The sequence below is a fragment of the Scheffersomyces coipomensis genome (assembly GCF_036884675.1).
Source record: "Scheffersomyces coipomensis strain NRRL Y-17651 chromosome Unknown DFJ63scaffold_3, whole genome shotgun sequence".
Taxonomy (NCBI): domain Eukaryota; kingdom Fungi; phylum Ascomycota; class Pichiomycetes; order Serinales; family Debaryomycetaceae; genus Scheffersomyces; species Scheffersomyces coipomensis.
In genome coordinates, this window is record NW_027042894.1 from 1,220,913 (window position 1) to 1,239,906 (window position 18,994).

General features: G+C 29.9%; 8 protein-coding genes across 8 annotated transcripts; 3 read left to right on the top strand and 5 right to left on the bottom strand. All coding sequences in view use genetic code 12, as the record gives it.

The window, feature by feature from the left end:
- The first annotated feature begins 87 nt into the window (after nt 1-87).
- DFJ63DRAFT_118624 (mitochondrial 37S ribosomal protein uS19m) lies at nt 88-612 on the top strand. The gene has a single exon (XM_064903270.1). It carries the CDS (start codon nt 217-219, stop codon nt 487-489), a length of 273 nt encoding a protein of 90 aa, XP_064762727.1. The 5' UTR covers nt 88-216; the 3' UTR covers nt 490-612.
- Nucleotides 612-2,365, bottom strand: PTC6 (type 2C protein phosphatase). Its single transcript, XM_064903288.1, has one exon. The coding sequence runs from the start codon at nt 2,187-2,189 to the stop codon at nt 735-737; it is 1,455 nt and encodes a 484-aa protein (XP_064762728.1). The 5' UTR covers nt 2,190-2,365; the 3' UTR covers nt 612-734.
- On the bottom strand, nt 2,366-4,901 carry DFJ63DRAFT_118626 (LMBR1 domain-containing protein). Its single transcript, XM_064903271.1, has one exon. The coding sequence runs from the start codon at nt 4,573-4,575 to the stop codon at nt 2,542-2,544; it is 2,034 nt and encodes a 677-aa protein (XP_064762729.1). The 5' UTR covers nt 4,576-4,901; the 3' UTR covers nt 2,366-2,541.
- Nucleotides 4,902-5,226: 325 nt separating this feature from the next.
- Nucleotides 5,227-7,110, top strand: DFJ63DRAFT_312719 (uncharacterized protein; the record flags this gene model as incomplete). The annotated part of the gene is made up of 1 exon (XM_064906029.1): nt 5,227-7,110. The coding sequence occupies one exon, from the start codon at nt 5,227-5,229 to the stop codon at nt 7,108-7,110; it is 1,884 nt and encodes a 627-aa protein (XP_064762730.1).
- A 1,386-nt stretch (nt 7,111-8,496) lies between these two features.
- DFJ63DRAFT_312720 (uncharacterized protein) lies at nt 8,497-8,889 on the bottom strand (the record flags this gene model as incomplete). The annotated part of the gene is made up of 1 exon (XM_064906030.1): nt 8,497-8,889. The coding sequence occupies one exon, from the start codon at nt 8,887-8,889 to the stop codon at nt 8,497-8,499; it is 393 nt and encodes a 130-aa protein (XP_064762731.1).
- Nucleotides 8,890-10,711: 1,822 nt separating this feature from the next.
- Nucleotides 10,712-13,024, top strand: DFJ63DRAFT_312721 (uncharacterized protein; the record flags this gene model as incomplete). Its single annotated transcript, XM_064906031.1, has 1 exon — nt 10,712-13,024. The coding sequence occupies one exon, from the start codon at nt 10,712-10,714 to the stop codon at nt 13,022-13,024; it is 2,313 nt and encodes a 770-aa protein (XP_064762732.1).
- Nucleotides 13,025-14,272: 1,248 nt separating this feature from the next.
- DFJ63DRAFT_118729 (uncharacterized protein) lies at nt 14,273-15,296 on the bottom strand. Its single transcript, XM_064903287.1, has one exon. It carries the CDS (start codon nt 15,183-15,185, stop codon nt 14,385-14,387), a length of 801 nt encoding a protein of 266 aa, XP_064762733.1. The 5' UTR covers nt 15,186-15,296; the 3' UTR covers nt 14,273-14,384.
- Nucleotides 15,297-15,334: 38 nt separating this feature from the next.
- DFJ63DRAFT_318505 (DNA-dependent ATPase) lies at nt 15,335-18,853 on the bottom strand (the record flags this gene model as incomplete). Its single annotated transcript, XM_064906948.1, has 2 exons — nt 15,335-16,525; nt 16,578-18,853. 2 exons carry the CDS (start codon nt 18,851-18,853, stop codon nt 15,406-15,408), a joined length of 3,396 nt encoding a protein of 1,131 aa, XP_064762734.1. The 3' UTR covers nt 15,335-15,405.
- Nucleotides 18,854-18,994: the final 141 nt, after the last annotated feature.

Here is an 18,994-nt window from a genome sequence, read left to right on the forward strand (position 1 = left end):
CTCAACTTGAGATGCTCTTCCTTCTTCTCTTTTAAATATATATTTTTCTTAATGAAGACTGCGAAAAATTTCACTACCAAAATATTTGATCACATGACTGACTTTTTTGGGAGAGTAGAAATTTTTCATTTAACGAAACAGAAGTGAAAGAAACCGTTAACAGGACGACTCAGACTTCAATCAAATAACAAGAACTAATATACATATATACATACCATGAAGGCATCTTTGTCACTCTTGAAGAGATCGGTATGGAAAGGTCCACATGTTGTTCCTTTACCTATAGCGGATGCCATTAAAAATAAGACTCCTATCAGAACCAATGCTAGAAGTTGTACTATATTACCACAATTTGTTGGAATAAGATTTCAAATTCATAATGGTAAAGAATATGTCGAAGTTGAAATAACGGATGATATGGTGGGATCTAAGTTAGGTGAATACGCTGCCACCAGAAGAAGATTCATGTATAAATATTCTAAGAATTAAGATATGTCTACCACGATCATAATAATAATCATGCAACTACTATATTCATAGACGTAATAAAGATTCAACCCCTACTTATCATAACTTGTACATAATACTCCTCCATTTAATAAATAAATATTTATTTCAATAAACAAACTAAAATAACTAAAACTGGTCTAAATATGACGAAATGAAAAACTATAATAACTGTAAAAATGCATATTTGAAATCATTCTCTAAACATATGGGTATATCATCCACATTCACCCACTTCTACCTCTTGGATTGAAATCATCCATTCTTGATTGTCTTAATTCACCTGTTCTATCAAGTACTGGCCATTTACCCCATCCATTTAACCTTATTACTAAACATGTAGCATTATCATCACCCCCAATATATTCTACAAATTTTATAATTTCTTCAGCACATAATTGAGGATTAGCAACTTGATGACCTCTCATATTGAAATTAACCATCACTATATCAGCAATTTCTTGATCAGTTAAGAAATTGGTTATCCCATCAGTACAAAGTACTAAAAAACTTTCATCACCTCCAATTCCATTTATAGTATAGTCTTTAATTTCATCAGGAGTTAACATTTTATGAACGGTATTAACATCACCAATGATTAATTGAATGACATCTGGTTCAGCACTAACTCCTATTTGTTTGAAATTAATATCTCCAAATGATCTTGTATTAGCTAATGAAATGAAACGTTCTTCTCCAAATGAATCAGTCATAAACATATTGGCAGCATATTTTCTTAATCTTGATGCTTCCATAGGATTAGAAGGATGATGTTCAAATGTTAATGCATTGGCTAGTCCATTCCTATCCACTAGTATGGCTTTAGTATCACCCACATGAGCAATGGTTAATTTTGATATGGTTTTTCTATTAAAGTAATAATTCTCAAATACAGGTTTAGGTTCACCACCAGGTTCAGTATAAAGGGTTTCAATGATAGCACTTGTACAGGTTGAACCGGCTGAATTATCATCTTGGTTGAAGAATTCATAATCAGTGTTTAAAAATGTTAATGGTAATCTAAATCTTAAATCATCATCAATATTAATAATTTCCCCTTTTTCATTCTTTTCTGAATTGTTAAAACGGGATAATTTGATATTATCATCTTTATTCTTCATGGTTTTAAAATTTTCTTCTTTATGTCTGAACCATCTTTTCCAATATCCTCCAATATTAGTTTCATAATTCTTAATTAATTCATTTCTTAAATTCTTATCATCCAACAATGATTGACAATTCTCGATATTTTCGGATAAATGTTGACTTAAAAAAGTTGAACATTGTTCACCACCATGTCCATCGAATATATTAAAATTGAATAATGTTCGTTCCCCAGTTTCACTTTGTAAAGTCAATACATTAGCACTATATTTATCTTCATTATACAATCGACTCATTCGACTTGTGAAATGACCCAAATGAGAGGGACTCTTCAATAACGGTACTCTTAATTTACCAATCTTATTACTCTTAATGGTCCCCATGGGAATTGAAGGAGATCTATCAATAGCTGTGAAGATAATGGTGGATGAAACATATCGCTTACTACTTCCATATCTGTTGCTATGATTATTATTATATATAGTTGATTGAAGTATGGCAGTAGACGACCAACCCAATCGAGGTTTGCATGGTGACGATAGGCTATGTCTATAAGATAATGCTAGTATGGTCGTCATCTACGCAACAGATGGAGAGAAGTAGCAACAACAACAACAGCAACAACACAACTTGATAATTGCAATCTCAATCTATAAATTGTTAAATTGTTCGATTTGAAACTTCCCTCCCCCAGAAAATTATAGAAAGCTCAAAACGCACAAGCAAAAATTAACGACACATCAAAAAAAAAGAAAGAAGTTCGGCTTAATTTTAACCACCGCCGGGATAGTACACGATTTAGGTATAGTTGATATTAATGATTTATTAAGGGTAATTCGAATAAATAAGGAGAGTGAATGGGTATAATTAGGATGGAGAATTACTCATATATATATATAATACTTATATGTACACTTTTTGGAGAGACAATCATACCACTAGATTTTCATCGGCATCATCATCATAATGAAAGTTTTCTAATGGTTCATCTCGGTATGCAACGGTTGAAGATTGATTGAAACGATTTGTGAACCCTGAAAATAATCCATTGACTCTACCCCATAAAGAGGCTGATGAAGGTTGATTTGATTGTCTTTGAGGATCTAATATAAATGGTTCTTGATCATCTTCCATGCCAAAATCAATTCTATTACTAGTATCATTGATTAATGAATCATGGAAGTTTCTTCTATTATTCTCGTAGTTCATATCAGCAACTGAAATACCATTACCATTATTAGTACCATCTAAACTAGGAGATAAGTTAAATGGTCTTAAAGTTTGTTGGTTTTGTCTCTTTTGTAATTCACGATTAACAATTCTTTTAGCTTCCACAATGATTAAATCTTTACGTTTATTAAGTAAGTTATTCTCACCATTCTCAATATCATTATGATTATCATTAGCAGAATCATCATCATCGAATAATACCCAATTATCATACATATCACCTAATCCGATTTTCTTCTTTAATTTATCATAAATATTAAACACAGTTAACAATACTGGAATTAATAATAATCGAGGTAACCAATTATTCATTAAATTGAATAAACCAGTAAGATGGATCGATTGACCAAACCAATTTTCAAAATTGGAATTTCTCGATATGAATAAAGTTATGAAATTATAAGATAATGGAATGGTTAATCTGGCAATATAAGTTGTATAAAAACAGGCTGATACTGGATCTGAACTATGAGGAACTAAATGATAAGTATTGAAAATTTTCAATTGAGTTAATGAATTTAATGATGCAAATAACATGAAACTGAAAAATATCGATGTTAAAATGACTTGAGATAATGGTGAAATAGTTAATTTTTCAAAGATGAAATTTATAATTGAAAATCGAGTTGAATGAAAGAATTCAGATTGTAAGATTATAAATGCCATAATATAATAAACCAACGAAAGAATTCTTGAACTTATAGATCTAATATAATACCAATAAATGAAATTGAATCTTGGCAGTAATAATACTCTATAATTATTAACTCTAAAGGTTAATAGAGATGAATTTGAAGTTTTTGATTCTAAAATATCTTCTAAATGAGTGATCTTTACAAATAATGATTCAAATTCGGATTCATAAGCTTGAAATTTTCTTAAATTGGAATTGAAATTAGAAGTTAATTTATACATGTATGATAAATTCAATTGTTCTCTTGAAATCTGAGCATTTAAAGTTTCATGAACATATTGTCTTTTAACTAAATCCTTTAAATGTAATGGGATAGAAGCATCTAATTTTAAAATCCAATCTCTAAATTTAAAATCTTGAGGATTATTTATGGATGTAAAATTTTCAGTTAATACTAAAACTTTTAAAATATCTTCTTTAAATTCAATTTTAACATCTTCTAAATTATCAATTAATTTAGGTAATTTTAAATAATGATGATTAAGATTATTCATGATATTACCTTCTATCCATTTATTTCTTGGAATACTAATTAAACCATGACTCATTAACCATAATGCTAAAACCAAAGAATATATATGAGATAAAGCAATAATCAATAATTTTAAATGATTTATAGTTAATCCAACTTCAAGCATAAGATAAATTATTCCTAATATTGAAATAGCCAATAGTATTAATTGAAACTTTAAATTCTTCTTAAATGAATCATACATTTTGGCTTTAAAAGTGAAATAACCTGATTTAAAGAATTCTTGTAATTGAGGTAAGATCAACCATGTTAATATAAATGTTATCCAATAATTTGATTTCCATAGTATTAATATAACATTATTTTGTAACCAATCCAAAGGAATGGAAGCATTGGATTGTACATAATCTATAGGTAAGATGAATATGATGGACAATGGCATTAGTACTGCCAAGGTGATAGGGATCAGGAGGTATAGTTTATATTTTAGAAGATTGATATGGAATTGGATCCCAAAGAGGGTCACCGCAAGGGTGACTATATAACATACAACAGGAATCACCCACATAATCACGCTTAGTCAATCAATAAGGACGAGGTGAAGTACAATCTGATCTGATTCTTAATCTCCACCAGTGACTTGACTTGGATCACACGAGTTGATGAATTGACGATAGCCCTTTGGTTTTGGTGATTTGGCAGTCAATTTGGAGTGGTATAGCCCTTTGCTCTTTTTTTGTTATTGTTTGTTGTCACCTCCCTCTTTTTTTTTGGTTTGTTGTGTGCAGGAATCAACCTGGTTTGTCATTTTTTATTTTAAGTTATGTCGAAAATTAAAAGGAATGTCGAAAAACAAAAATTGACAAATCAAATCTAAGACATACGACTCAGTGATATTAAAGTAATTTAAGCTTTATCAGTTTGACTATTTCCTTAATTTATCCGCTTTAAATTGATTTAGTCTCTTTACTTTGCTATAGTATCACTATCGTTCTCTGAGTATGGATTAAGGAATACCCAGTAGTTATTTCTACACTATCTTAAATGGTATAAATCAATTTAAATTTTGCTGTTCATCACTGCCTCCCCACAGAGAAAAATTGAACAATGAAATTGACACCACCCGTAAAAAAAAAGAAGGAAAGGGTTATCTAAAAATCATTTAATTAGATACTACTTTTTCTTGCTTTATTTCTAGTTTCTTCTCTCATTGTCAACAATGTCAGATGATAACTTGGATGAACAGTCCAATTTGATCCAACCAATTGATAGTACAACTAATCCTACCCCTGACTCTATCCCTATCGGTGATCTTAATTTAACTGATAGCTCGGAACAAAAGGCTAAGAGAAAAGTAAAGAAAAAATCAGTTGGTTTTGCTCCATTACCTGAAGAAGATTTAAAGGAACATCATGAAGCAGTACATAAGAAGGAACAAGAGAAGTTGAAATCAAATCCTTTCCATAAAATCCCTCCTGAATTACAATATTTAGAAAAGAAAAAGTCTCCTAATCCAAAACCAATCTCAACTACTATCCCTAAACCTCCTAAACCAATCCCATTGGTTACATCTCCAAACCCAATCAATTCACCCCCAACAGCTCCTACTACTTTTTCTGGACTTGGAAGATTGCAGTCATTGCCAATTAAAGATATTTCGCTTCAAAATAAACAAACTGAATTGAATTTTAATTATCCTTCTATTGACTTACCTATCCCACCCACAGGATTATTAGTTAAAATCATTTATACATCATTGAATTCTTATGATTTGAATAAAATAAATCAATATTTATTAAATGTTAGTAATGTGAAAGTTGGTTTAGGTTATGAATATGTCGGTGAAGTTCAAGAAATTGGATCTACTTTAAAGGCATCAGGGGAATTTTTCATTGGTGATAAAGTGTTAGGAATGATTGATCCTACAAATAAGAAAGGTACTTTATCCACTAGTTTATTAATCAATCCTGATCGTGATGTTGTGATTAGAATCACTAATGAGATGTTATCCCAATTACAAGATGTTGATATTGAATTATCATTTTCAAATGGATCTCGTCCACGAGTTGCTAGTAATGATAATTTTGAAATTGAATCATCATCTTCTTCTTCAACGGCATCATTGATTGATGAAACTATTTCAAATAAACAATCTGATATCCCATCCTTAGCAAAATTAACTACATTTCCAGTCTTATACAGTAAATCAAGACAAATTTTATCTCATTCTAAATTTAATTATGATTCTCCAGTTAATATTTTAATTAATGGAGCAGATACAAATATAGGGTTTACATTAATCCAGACTTTATTATCAACCACATCAAGTTATAAATTCACCAATTTGAATTTAATCTTACTTGTTAAAAAAGTAAATGAAAAGAGTTTTAAAAGTTTAATTAATAATTTTAAACAGAAATACTTCAATTTAGATCCAATTCGAATTTTAAAATTTACCATCATCACATTTGAAGCTTATAATCTTGATGATTTAATCTTAAAGAATGAGAAAGTTCCAATAGTTTATAGAGAAGTTAATGATGTTATAAATGAAGTTTTAAATGGTTTAAAAAATCCTGATATTCCGTTTGATAATGAAGATATTAATAAATTTAAATTAGATTTATTTGTCGATATAGTGGGATCGAAAAGATATTTCCAAACTAATCACTATAAAAGTAATAATCCTCATTTCCAAGTTCCTAAATCAACTTCATTCCTTCAATTGATCCTTAAACCTAAAATCCAAGGGTCAGTTGTGATATCTTGTTGTAATTTCTATGCTCCTGTTCCAACTTATGAAATTTCATCTATAACCAATACTACCTCAGATGCAAATGCTGGTTCTTCAGCATCATATGTATGGTCAAATAAATGGTCAGCTAATCTTTTAAATAATTGGACAAGTTATAATTATTTTGAAGAGATTGATTTAAAATTAAAACGAATTTGGATTGAAGAAGGATTGGAATTATTATTAAAGGATCAATTAAAATTTAAAATTGATGATAATTGTTTGGATTGGAGAATTGGTTTCAAAAATTATATTAAATTATTAAAACTGAATGATATGAAATTTATATTTAAAATTGAAGAATTTTAGTAGTTAGTCTGTCATTTATTTATTTATTTATTTTATGTTAGGTTTATTTCTTTCTTTATGTATATTAGTCTTTGCCATTTGGCAAATTATTTCAATCTATGGTTTCATTTTATAATATATTTCCTTACATATAAGCGATAGAACGATTTCAAAGCGAATTAACCGGAATTTGCGTTCTTAGTTCACGTTACATACATATTTCAGCTTGTAGCTAAAGTAGTGTTATAAAAATATGGGTGGGTCATTAATGTGTGATTTTTTTAATGCTCTGATTTTAGAGGCTGCGAAAATGCAGTTCACCGTTACAGCGTACATTATAGTCGGTTAATATAAAATCGTGTGCCTTACCCGTCATTTACCCAGGGTTACAAATTGATTGGATTGAACGGTACCGACTGTGGGATCACAAGACCATAGAAAATGACCACATATTGAGGTTTATACATTCAAACAGTTAACATCCTAAGCGTATGAAGTTCTAGAAATTCCCTTAAATTGTTGTAAATCATCAAAAAATGGAGAAATACTGTCCATATTTACAAGAATAAAAATAACTCTGATCTTTTGCTGATAAAAAAAAAAAGTGTTCCTCATATCAGACAAAAAAAAAAAGAAATTTAAGAAAAAATATTTTTTAAATGCAAAAGTTCGGATTATCTTTAAATTGTTATAGCCGTTGTTTTGGGTTTTCTTTTTCTGTTTGGTCCTTTGTGAACCAACTCTAATCAGAATAACTATAATTAATATTAGTCAGTCAACTAGTCAGTCACTTTGAATGTGTGGCTCTCTGTTTATTTCTCCTAAACAGGCACCCTAAGCTATACAATGAGTTACAATTTATATGGCTATCACTTGTAATGAATGATCTATTTCGGTTATGGTTTTTGATTCATTACAAATCATATTTGTTATATGGTTAGAGAGTATACACAGCATAGATAATATTAACAATAGATGCTATTATTTTTTAACGGTTGAATTCTCGCAAGGCTGGGTACATTGTTGAATACCCCCACTACGATAGATATAAATGTTGTTGACAGGCCGAGGGTAGGCGGGGGAGGTACTAATTGGGAAATAACCGTAATGGTTAAAATAAACTAACTAAAACAAAAAGTAAATAGTAAATATTTACATCAAATGGACTTTAGGTCATATATCGAAACAGATTATTTGAAATAGAATCATCAAGGTTCATAATATTAATTATTTTATGACAGCCTTTATTCTTTAAGTAGACCATTTGAAAGGAACAAAAACAACTTAGCGGTTAAAATCTTAAAATTTCTTTTTTCGTACTTTAATCGCTGGGGAGTCATCACTAAAAAATAAGTGTTCTACTGATCAAAAAAGAAATAAACCGTTTTGTATATTGTCCTAGAATTACTATATAGAATTAATGGATGCAATAATTTCATTAAAAAGGGGTAAAGTTAAAGTAGTATCGTAATTATGACCATTATAATTGAGATATACCGGATTTTGGAGCTTCTTATTAAGTAAATAACTTAAACTATCGATTGAATTACCATTATTATAATCATCATTCTGAGCTTGATTCAATGAAGTCAGATATGATTGAATGGTGTAAATATATTGGCCAATGGAGTTGTTTTCAGCCTCGTTGATATAGATTGTTATCGGAGTAGATTGAACTTTTGCGGGCGTGATACTATTTGTGGGCGTTAAATTAGTAATGGAGGAATTACCCTGGTATTTCGAAATTACTAAAGTATAGTCAACCCCATTCAAACTAATCTCCTTTATGATCTGCTTCATTTTGAATGGTTAATAGTCTAGCGGTATGAATTAAATATAACAATAGTAATAATAATTATTTTTGAATAATTATTTTATAATTATCATTCGATTGTAATGAAAGCAAGAAAAAATATAATGTCAAAAATTAGTTTGAACCTTATCCTGATTTCTCCTTGTTTCTCCTTTTTTTTTTCTATTTCCAACCGATTCTATATGTTTCTAGAAGAATAGTGGGATGTCAATAGATAAACAAAAAGAAATACTGTAAAAGAATATTCTATTTGATTCTATTTATCCGTATATGAATAAGTTTAGCGTGATCATTAAGATGAAGAAGTTGGCCCATCAGATTGAATCCAGTTCAATTTGATATTTTTGTTCCGAATCATTTTTAATTTTAATTTTCGACTGACTGACGGTAGTGAGCCGTGGCTAAAACACAAAAGACAGAATCAAATCTGTCTCATTGTCCATTGTCTATTTTCTTTTTTTTAGTGAGTAAAAAGTGCGTAACTTTTTAGTAAAAACTTAAAAAAATATTAATAAATTATTGAGGTGTTTGCTTACTCATAGAGGGATTTGATCATTTAATGACACTTCCCGGTTATTTTACTGGCAAAGCCCATTACTAACAATTGTATATTTTCGTATTTTCTAAATTATTATTTTCTACTCCAGCTTTGTTCTTTCCTCTTCAGTTACGGTTTGTGTGTGTATATTACTTTATTTTAGGTAATGGAAGAAATGAAGGAAGGAAGGAATGTGTGATGTGGTTGATGAGTACGGGAAATGTTTATTAATCAAACTCCTTTAACTATCATTATTAAATCAATTAATTAATTAATTAAATAAAATAATCAATCTCTCGTTAAACCGCGGGTCAGGGAAGATCGGTAAAAAAAAGTGGCATACAATCCAAAAGGCAGCTTAGAGATGGATATTTAGTGAGAGCGTTTTTTTTATATGTGACCATAATAATATTCTCATACAGGAAATTACTGACTCTAGTGACTTCTAACAGAATTTTCGGTAGCGGCAAGATTCAAAAGAAGAAACCAATCGAACAAAAAAAAAAAACTTTAAAAAAAAGAATTAAAAAAAAAAGAATAATAAAAAATAATAAAGTCTAAAAAATATTAATTTTATTTAAATACCAAACTTGAACCGATAAAATATAGATAATTTTAATTTATTCGGTTTTTACAACTTTGATCAAACTCCATTGGTATATTTCCTAGAAGATCTTCCATTCTGCCAGACCATCACTTTGTCTAAATATCCATAGATTATCCTCACTCATCATCATCTTCTTCAAAAATCATCAGAACTATAAATACAATCCCGTGTGTGTAACTATTTCTATTTTTATTTATTTTTATCTTAATATTTTTTGTCATTTTAAATCTGTGAGATCAACATCACTTAATCATAATCAATATCAAAGAGTATCAATTAGATAGTCTATTCATCTTCATCATCCTCATAGTTTCTATCAATCATATTTCAAGTTTTTGTCTTGAATTAGTGGATCGACTTACTTTTGCAATCAGACAGACAGATATTCAAAACAATCAGACAGACAGAAAATCTTTTTAGTTGATTTTTTTTTTATCTCTCATAATTTTTTTTTGTCATTTTTATTTTTCATTAGTGATTCTCATTAAAATTTCCTCACTACTCACTAAAAATTGTCGGTACCAATTAATTACCACCTTTAAAGTCCAACTAAGTCCCTGAATGGCAAAAAAAATATTCTGAATTTTTCAATTTAAATTAATCAAAATATTGATATAAACACAGGAATATCACAATATATTTGTTTTCAATTCTGTTTTTGAAAATGAGTTCTGAAGACCTACCGTCATTACCTATTGTTTCATCTGGTTCTTCTTCATCATGTTCGACTCCGTCTTTGAATCCGGCTCAAGTACAATTATTACAAACTTTAAAAGATAACTTATTTAAAATTGATAATGATCAAGAGTCGGATTCTGGAGGGGATGAAACTGGCTCTAATTCGTTTTCCTCGACCAATTCTACTTTCCCTGTCATGGTAAAGATCTTATCTGATGACATTTCTATTTTACCTCATGATTTGATCTCATTTTTTGAATTTAAGGATCAAGCCATATCTCAAACCTCAATTATACCAGTATCATTAAAATCTCAATTGGATCAATTTTTAACTAAATTAACACGTCAATTAAACATTGAATATGAATTAAATTATGATAAATTCATTAGTCATCCAGGTGTGGTGTTCATTAAAAATATTTCTCCTGACTTAATCATTGATAATAGCCAATTATCCTCATTTGAAATCGACGAAATAAATGATTCTATAACTATTACTGATAAAACCAATAAATTTATCAAGTTTTTGAATGATAATGTAAGTTTTAAATCATTTAATAACTTAAAGATCTTTAATTTTAAAAATCAACCCAATTCTTCATCATCAAATTCATCCTTAAATAGTGGTCAAAATACTTCCAATATTATCAATAATAATTATAGTTATGCGATAGTTAAATTTGATAACTATTTGGATGTAGATTATTTGCTTCAAAACTTAAACAAACCAGTTCCATCTAATCAATCCAATATTTTCAATCATAAATCAACCATTCCATTATTTGTAAATCGATACATTAATAAACGGGAAAGAAATAAACAACAACATCAACATCAACTTCATCATCATCATCATCATCATAAGACACCTCATCATAATCAAGACATGGATAATAATCAAAATTTGAATACAGCATCCTTCGATTTAATCATTGTAGAGAATTTATTCAAATTCTTGCCTAACCAAGATAAAATCACCAAACTGGAATTCCAAAGTTTTATTGATGTTTTCAAACAGTTCAACCCTCAAATTGAATTTATTCATTTTCCCATTAATAATGAAAGTAATAACATAACTGATAAGGATGCATATGAGTTAGTTTATAATTTTGGATATTTTAAATTCATTCATTCACCAAATTTAATAGAATTAACTTTGAAAATTCTTTACTATTTAAATGATTTAACTTGGGAGCAATTTATTAATTTTAAAATGAAAGACCATAAGGATTCAGATTTATTATACCATACCCCTAATTTAGAGCCAATAGAAAATGGAATCAAAATAAATATCGTTCAACATAAACATAATCATTTGCTCACTCAATCAATTTCTACTTCAACTTCGAGCAATCCTGTCACTTTATATTTGAATGATTTATCAGATCTTATCGTATCACCCTATTCTTTACCTAATTTGTCATCAGTATTACTAAGATTTATTAATTATCAAGATACTAATATATACGTAAATAATTTATCAATACTATTTAAGAATGATGATGACCTATGGAAATTATTTTGGAAAAATTTTGGATCTATAAAGTCAGCAACTATTATCAAACCTAACTTTTATAATAATAAAGATGAATCATCGTCGACGAAGTATGGTAGGATTGGGTTTATCTTTTATGAACATTTCAAGATGTCAATCAAAGCTATGTTGCTTACCAATAACAAATCAATATCAATTCAAAGTGGTTCAAGAAAACAAACTTATTTAATTCAATCATGTTTTGCAATTCAAAAACCAAATTTCAAATACAGTTCAAGTTCAAATATACATTCATCAAGTAGTGGTAATGCTTTAAACCTTTCGTCGTCGTCGTCTTCTTCTAATTCATTCCATTTTCAACAACTGCAACTGCAACTATCATCACATCAACAAGTTCAACAACAACAAGGGCAATCATCCCAACAATCAATCCAACCACCCCATCGTCGTGTATCCCAAGATCATTCACAACAACAGTTCCAATTCCAACAAAGACCCTCGTTAATAGTTGCACATCCAACTCAACAACCTCCTCCATTACCACAAGGTTATTCATATATGTATATTCCTCAATATCCTAATGCTGCTCAACCTCCTCCACCAGATCATCAATATCCTTCACTCCAACCTCCTCCTATGCCTACTTACTTCTATCAATTACCTCCATCACCTACATCTTATGCTCATAATCCAGCAGGAATGAGTAATCATTCTCCTACCTACAATTACTATCAAAACTCATATGATTACTTCTATCAACATCCATCAGAGGAGAACGAGGATAAAGATGAGGACACATTTTAGAGATGATGGACGATAAATAATAGAATAAAAGTTGTGATATTAATAGTATCAAATTCATCACCCCGTCCATCTCCACCCCCCTTAGTTATTTAAAAGACATTTTAATGATTACTTTTTTCCAAGATGGTCATTGTTTGATTTTCGAAATTATCTACCATTTTATTTTTCGATTTTTTGTGTGTCGGAGTTTCATTTTAGTCCCGCTTTTTTTTTAATTATTTTTATTTTTCATTGCGAGGTATTGCTTTTATTTTTTGTCTTTTTTTGTTTTTTTTGTCTGCCTGTCTTTTCGGTTTTGTCTGCCTTGAACAACCAATAGTTTAAGGAATTACTACATGTTAAACAGTTTTTCGTTAAGTTTTGTTTTGTTTTCATTTTATCATCCTATATTATGTTCTTTGTCAGTTCCCCTGTATGGTTTTTATTTAGATATGCTACCATAAAGTCTCCCCCATTTTGTTGAATTTTATCATTGTTTTGTATAGTCATTGTTGTTGTTTTTTACTGGCAGCTGGTAGTCGGTGATAACATTTGACTGTTTCCCCGTTTGTTTGTTTGTTTGTTTTTTTGTTCTTCTTAGTTTAGCATTTTGTTCATTATTCATGTACCATTCTCTTTGAAATATACACATCATTTATACAATTAAAAGCCCCGAACTATAATTAAATTTTTTTGGTCTATCATACAGGTCTATCGGTGTTATTACTTTTTTTGATTTTTTGAATAGGTAGATGCGCTTCTGCCACAAATTGAACTACCCCTAAAGGACAATATAATTTTTTGGTTTTCCCCCTTTATTTAACGAGTATTGATTTGTCGCATTTCGCACCCAAATTAAAGTAATTTGAGAATCCTTTTTTTTTTCTTTAAAAAAAAAAATCTGTGTCTGTCTGGACAAAAAAGAAATTAGAGAAAAGTCAGACACGAAATATTTGACAAAAAAAAAAATGATTTAGGAAGAAAAAAAAGAAATGACTTTTTGTTGAAGACATAAAAAATTACTGTCGTTAAAGTACGTCCCACAAATTTACTTATAAAATTTATGCGCCAAGTGCAAGCTGGCTTATTACAAAGGAATGAAGTTAGGGCTACTAAAATCATTGCAACAATGTGGCGGTGTTGCAGCAGACTCATCATATAAGCTATTATTTGAGCCCAATGGATAAGTAAGGCATGTCAAGTAGATCTGATTAGACTAATTGTTAGCAACAATTTTAATTTTTGCAATTCGCTTTTTTGTGAGAGAGATTAGCGTGTTTATAATATTGATCAATCCTTCATTCAAAAAATATCATACATTAACATGGGGAATTGTTTAATCTAAGCGATTATATAATAAATGTCCTCATTAAAATACTATTTACAAGCTTGGTGGGACCACATCGTTATCTCTACTTCTTGGAGTTAAACTTGCCGCTTCGAATTTAACTTCTTCTTGTTCTTGTTCTTGTGCTTGCTCTTGCTTTTCTAATTCTTCTATAGGTTCTACAGCTTGGACTTCTTCAATATAATATTTTAACATACTTTCAATACCATTTTTTAATGTAACAGAACTTGAATCACATGAACGACAAGCACCCATCAATTTTAAAAAGACAGTTCCGTCTTCTTCTCTGAATTTAACAAATTCAATATCACCTCCATCATCTTGAATAGCTGGTCTTATTCTGGTAAATATTAATTCTTTAATCATAGATACTACCTCGTCATCATCTTCATTGATCAATACATCATTACCAACTTTACTATCTTCAAGTATGATTGGGGATCCATTAGTTAAATATTCTGTTAAGATAGAAAAGATTTCTGGTTTAATTAATGACCAATCTAAGTCTTGATTACCTACTTTTTCAACTGTGATAAAGTTAGATCCTAACATAATAGACTTTATACCATCAATACTGAATAATTTAACCACCAATGGAGAACATGCGGCTTCTCTTCCACTTAAAAACTCTCGAGTTTCATTCTCATTCCCTAAGATGGTTATAGAAGGTAAGAACTTTAATGCATTTTCATTCGGTGTTTCCACAGTTTGAATAAATAAGTTTCTGAATGATGTAAGGAAAGTGGCTGAAGTTGGTTTAGCTACCAACCTAGAACTTAAAGCTCCTGAGCTTCGTATTATAGGTTGTACTAATGACTTTTTAATTAGAAACATTGTGTAAGCTAGATATGAATAAATGAAATATACTCTTCTTCAACTGGTTGCTTTTTTGAATTATAAATCAAAAGTTTACGCTCTTCGAAATTTTAAGGAATTTTACGGAATTTGAAAAAAAAAAAAATACTTTAAAGAAACTCACGTGATCTGACGGAACTATATTACCGGATACATTTCTATATATACATATACATACAAATAAAATAAAATACATGCTTTATATACGGTCCTGTTGAAATAAAAGGTTCTCAAACAATGAAGCTGTCTTCTCTTCGAACTTGGACTCCCCATTACTTTCAGTACTGATGGTTTCGTCCAATTGTAATTTATTCTCTGCCAATTGTAACATATTTTCTTCAATGGTTTTATTGACAATCAATTTATAGACAGTAACTTCTTTAGTTTGACCAACTCTATGAGCACGATCTTCTGCTTGTTTGTCATCATGAGGGTTGAATGATTGATCGAAAATAATGACATTATTGGCCGCCACTAAATTAATCCCAAACCCACCAGCTTTGGTTGACAATAAGAATACAGGAATGGTATCATCATCATAAAATTGATCAATAATATCCTGTCTTGTTTCAACACTGGTTGCCCCATCTAATCTAACAAACTTATACTTTGATAACGTCAATGTTCTTTCTAAAATGTCCAACATTTGTGTGAATAATGAAAAGATTAATACTTTTTCACCTTTATCAATGATTGTCTTTAAAAGCTTATTCAATTGAATTACTTTACCACTATTTAAGAATTTCTCATCTTCAAGCTTATAAGTTTTTAATGAATATGGAAACTTTTGACATAAATTATTCAATTCATAATCATTCATAACTTGCATATCTTCAAATATGAACGTTTCATTTGCTTCTAAATATTCAGGTTCTCTCATAATTGCCTTGGCCATTTTCTTTAGTTTAGCATCGTCATACTCAAGTCTAAATAATAATGGATGTAAAGAAATCTTTCTTAACGACATCAATGTGTTGGTTGAAGATTCAATTGGTTTAGTTCTGGCTAACTCACTTTGCTCTTTACTTGATAAAAGTTTTCTTCTTTCTCTTTCTTGTTTAGTGAATCTTGCCTTACTTAAATAATCATGATATACTTTATCTTGTAATTCAGTTAAATCACATTTAATAATTTCATGACATTTAGCTGGTAAATGTTGCAACACTTGATTCTTTCTTCTTCTTAATACAAATGGTGTCATCATGGTTTTTGCTTTACTAATGGCTTGAACTGATAATAATGGATTATAATTATTTGGCGTTGATGCTGCGGATGAATTTCCAGTTGAAGTAGATGTGACTGTTGCATTTAACTTTTGACTAAATAAACCTTGCAAATCTTCTTTCTTTTCATTAAATAATTGAGGGTAACATGAATGCTAATAAAGAAACTAATTCTCTTAAATTATTCTGTAATGGAGTACCAGTCAATAACAATCTAAACTTACCTTGTAATCTCATTAATCTATTATACCTTTCAGTATTTGAGTTCTTTAAAAGATGACCTTCATCATAAACAATAATATTAAAATTTTGACTCTTTAAAAATTTAAAATCTATTGATGAACCCGAAGCCAAAGTATATGTCGTAACCAATACATCAAAATCAGTATCCTGTAATTCATATCTTAAATCTTCACGTTCTCTAACCGAACCATAATAAGCTTGAACTTTCAAGTCAGGACAAAATTTATTAAATTCTCTCAACCAATTTTCAATAGTTGAAGCTGGAACAACAACTAAATGAGGTCCTTTCTTCTTTTCTGTTTCCTTTAAATGAGCCATGAATGATATAACTTGACAGGTCTTACCTAAACCCATTTCATCAGCCAATATACAAGATAATTTATTTTGATATAATAAATTCAACCAGTTGACACCAACCTGTTGATAATTGTTTAAAGTGATATCATCAGCTAATAAACTTGGCTTATGTTTGATATATCTTAATCCTTTCTTTTTATGATGCGTAATAACGACATCTTCTTCGTCTTCATTTCCATAATCTTTATCTTTATCATTGGTCTTGCTCTCTTCTTCTTCTTCATTATCTAAATCAATTACTTCATTGACTTCACCTTCATTCAATGGATCAAGTTCTACAAGGTCTAATTCACCTTCCCCGGTTACTTTAACACCCCAAGATTTCATTTGATTAGAAATGGATTCCCCATATTGTGAACAGGTTTTAATTAACGAGTCAACGGCTTTATAACCCTTCAAACTATGTTCAGTATTTTCAACAATTCTCAACCCAATAGTCTTTTTCTTTCTATTATTCTTGGCTTTCTTAGTTTTATCATCTTCATCAGGTAAGATAAATGGATTTTCAGAAACATCATAAATAGTTTCAAATGGACGTTGAGAAGCTACAAATTCAGCAATAGGTGGTTCTATAACACAAATTTCAATTAAATCTTGCACAGAAGCATTATTAATAAACTCCAAAATTTGAGCGTCAATTGTAGTAAGTCCTCCATTATAATTTGCTTCATCATCTTCTTCAGACATATCATCACTGACATCATCTTCTTCTAGTTCATCATCACTAATTGCAATAACTGCTTCACTCTTTTTAAGTTTAGCTGCCTTTTTATTCTCCTTTATCTTTTCCTCTAATCTGTCCAAATCATCATCAGAAACAATCATCTCATTTATATCATCGTCTTGAGCATATTCATTACGATCAGTCTTTTTACTATTAAGGTGAGCTTCATAAGTCACAGCTGATAATTTTGGAATAATCATTGGAGAATCATATTTAGGAGGAATTATTGGTGGTGGGCTGGCACTAGGAGTTATATCTTCTAAAGCTGATCCACGAACAAGTTTTCTCTTCTTAATAATAGGTTCTCCACTTCCACCAAATACATCCAATGTAGTTTGAACTTTTGGTTTGAATTTGTATTTATCGAGAATCGATATCTTTGGCTTATTAGTTGTGACTTTAGTAGAAATTATATTATCTTGTCCTTCTGGTTTTACTGGAGAACTATCATGTTTGACTTTAGCTCTTCCTCTTACTTTTATTTTAACAGGGGATTGATCTTCATCGTCATGGGGTTCATCACTCATAACATCCTCATCTTCACTAATGTCATTATCATCATCTTCCTCGAGATCATCGTCTTCGTCAAAATCATTTTTTAATTGCTTTTGCTTTCTTATATATGCTTGTCTTTCTTCGTATTCACGTTTCATTCTATCTTCTAAAGTCTTTTGCTTGATTCTTGCTTCCTCTTCAATTCGTCTTTTCTTCTCTAATTGTTCTCGATGTAAGATGTCATGTTCATTAAAGTTATCGGATAACCATTGAGTAATCTCTCTTAAATTTCCTTTACCTTTGACGAAACCTTTAAAAATATCACTTTCCTTTAAATAATGAAAACGTTTCCTTATAATGGGAAAATCCTTATGTTGTCTTATCGCTTGTCTCTTGGCTTCTAATTGACGTTCTTTAGCTTCATCAATGGTAGGTTTCATGCTAGTTGGAATGATGGCAGCCAGTTGCTGATTTGGTGATGATTTGACGTTTATAGGTGATGATGATGGCACTTGAATGTAACTTGGTTTCTTCGGAGTAGCATTTCCTGCTCTATCCTCTTCATCCTTCATAATATCAGGATTATTCTTCTTATACCAACTCATCTTCGTAAGTATGATATCAATAGAATTACTACTGTTTAAGCTGTCAGATCGTAATGAAATTTTTGTTAGAGATGAACAAAATCAAAAATCGCGTGTAAAGCTAATTTTTTTTTTAAATTACGCGCTTACTTCCATCTTGTC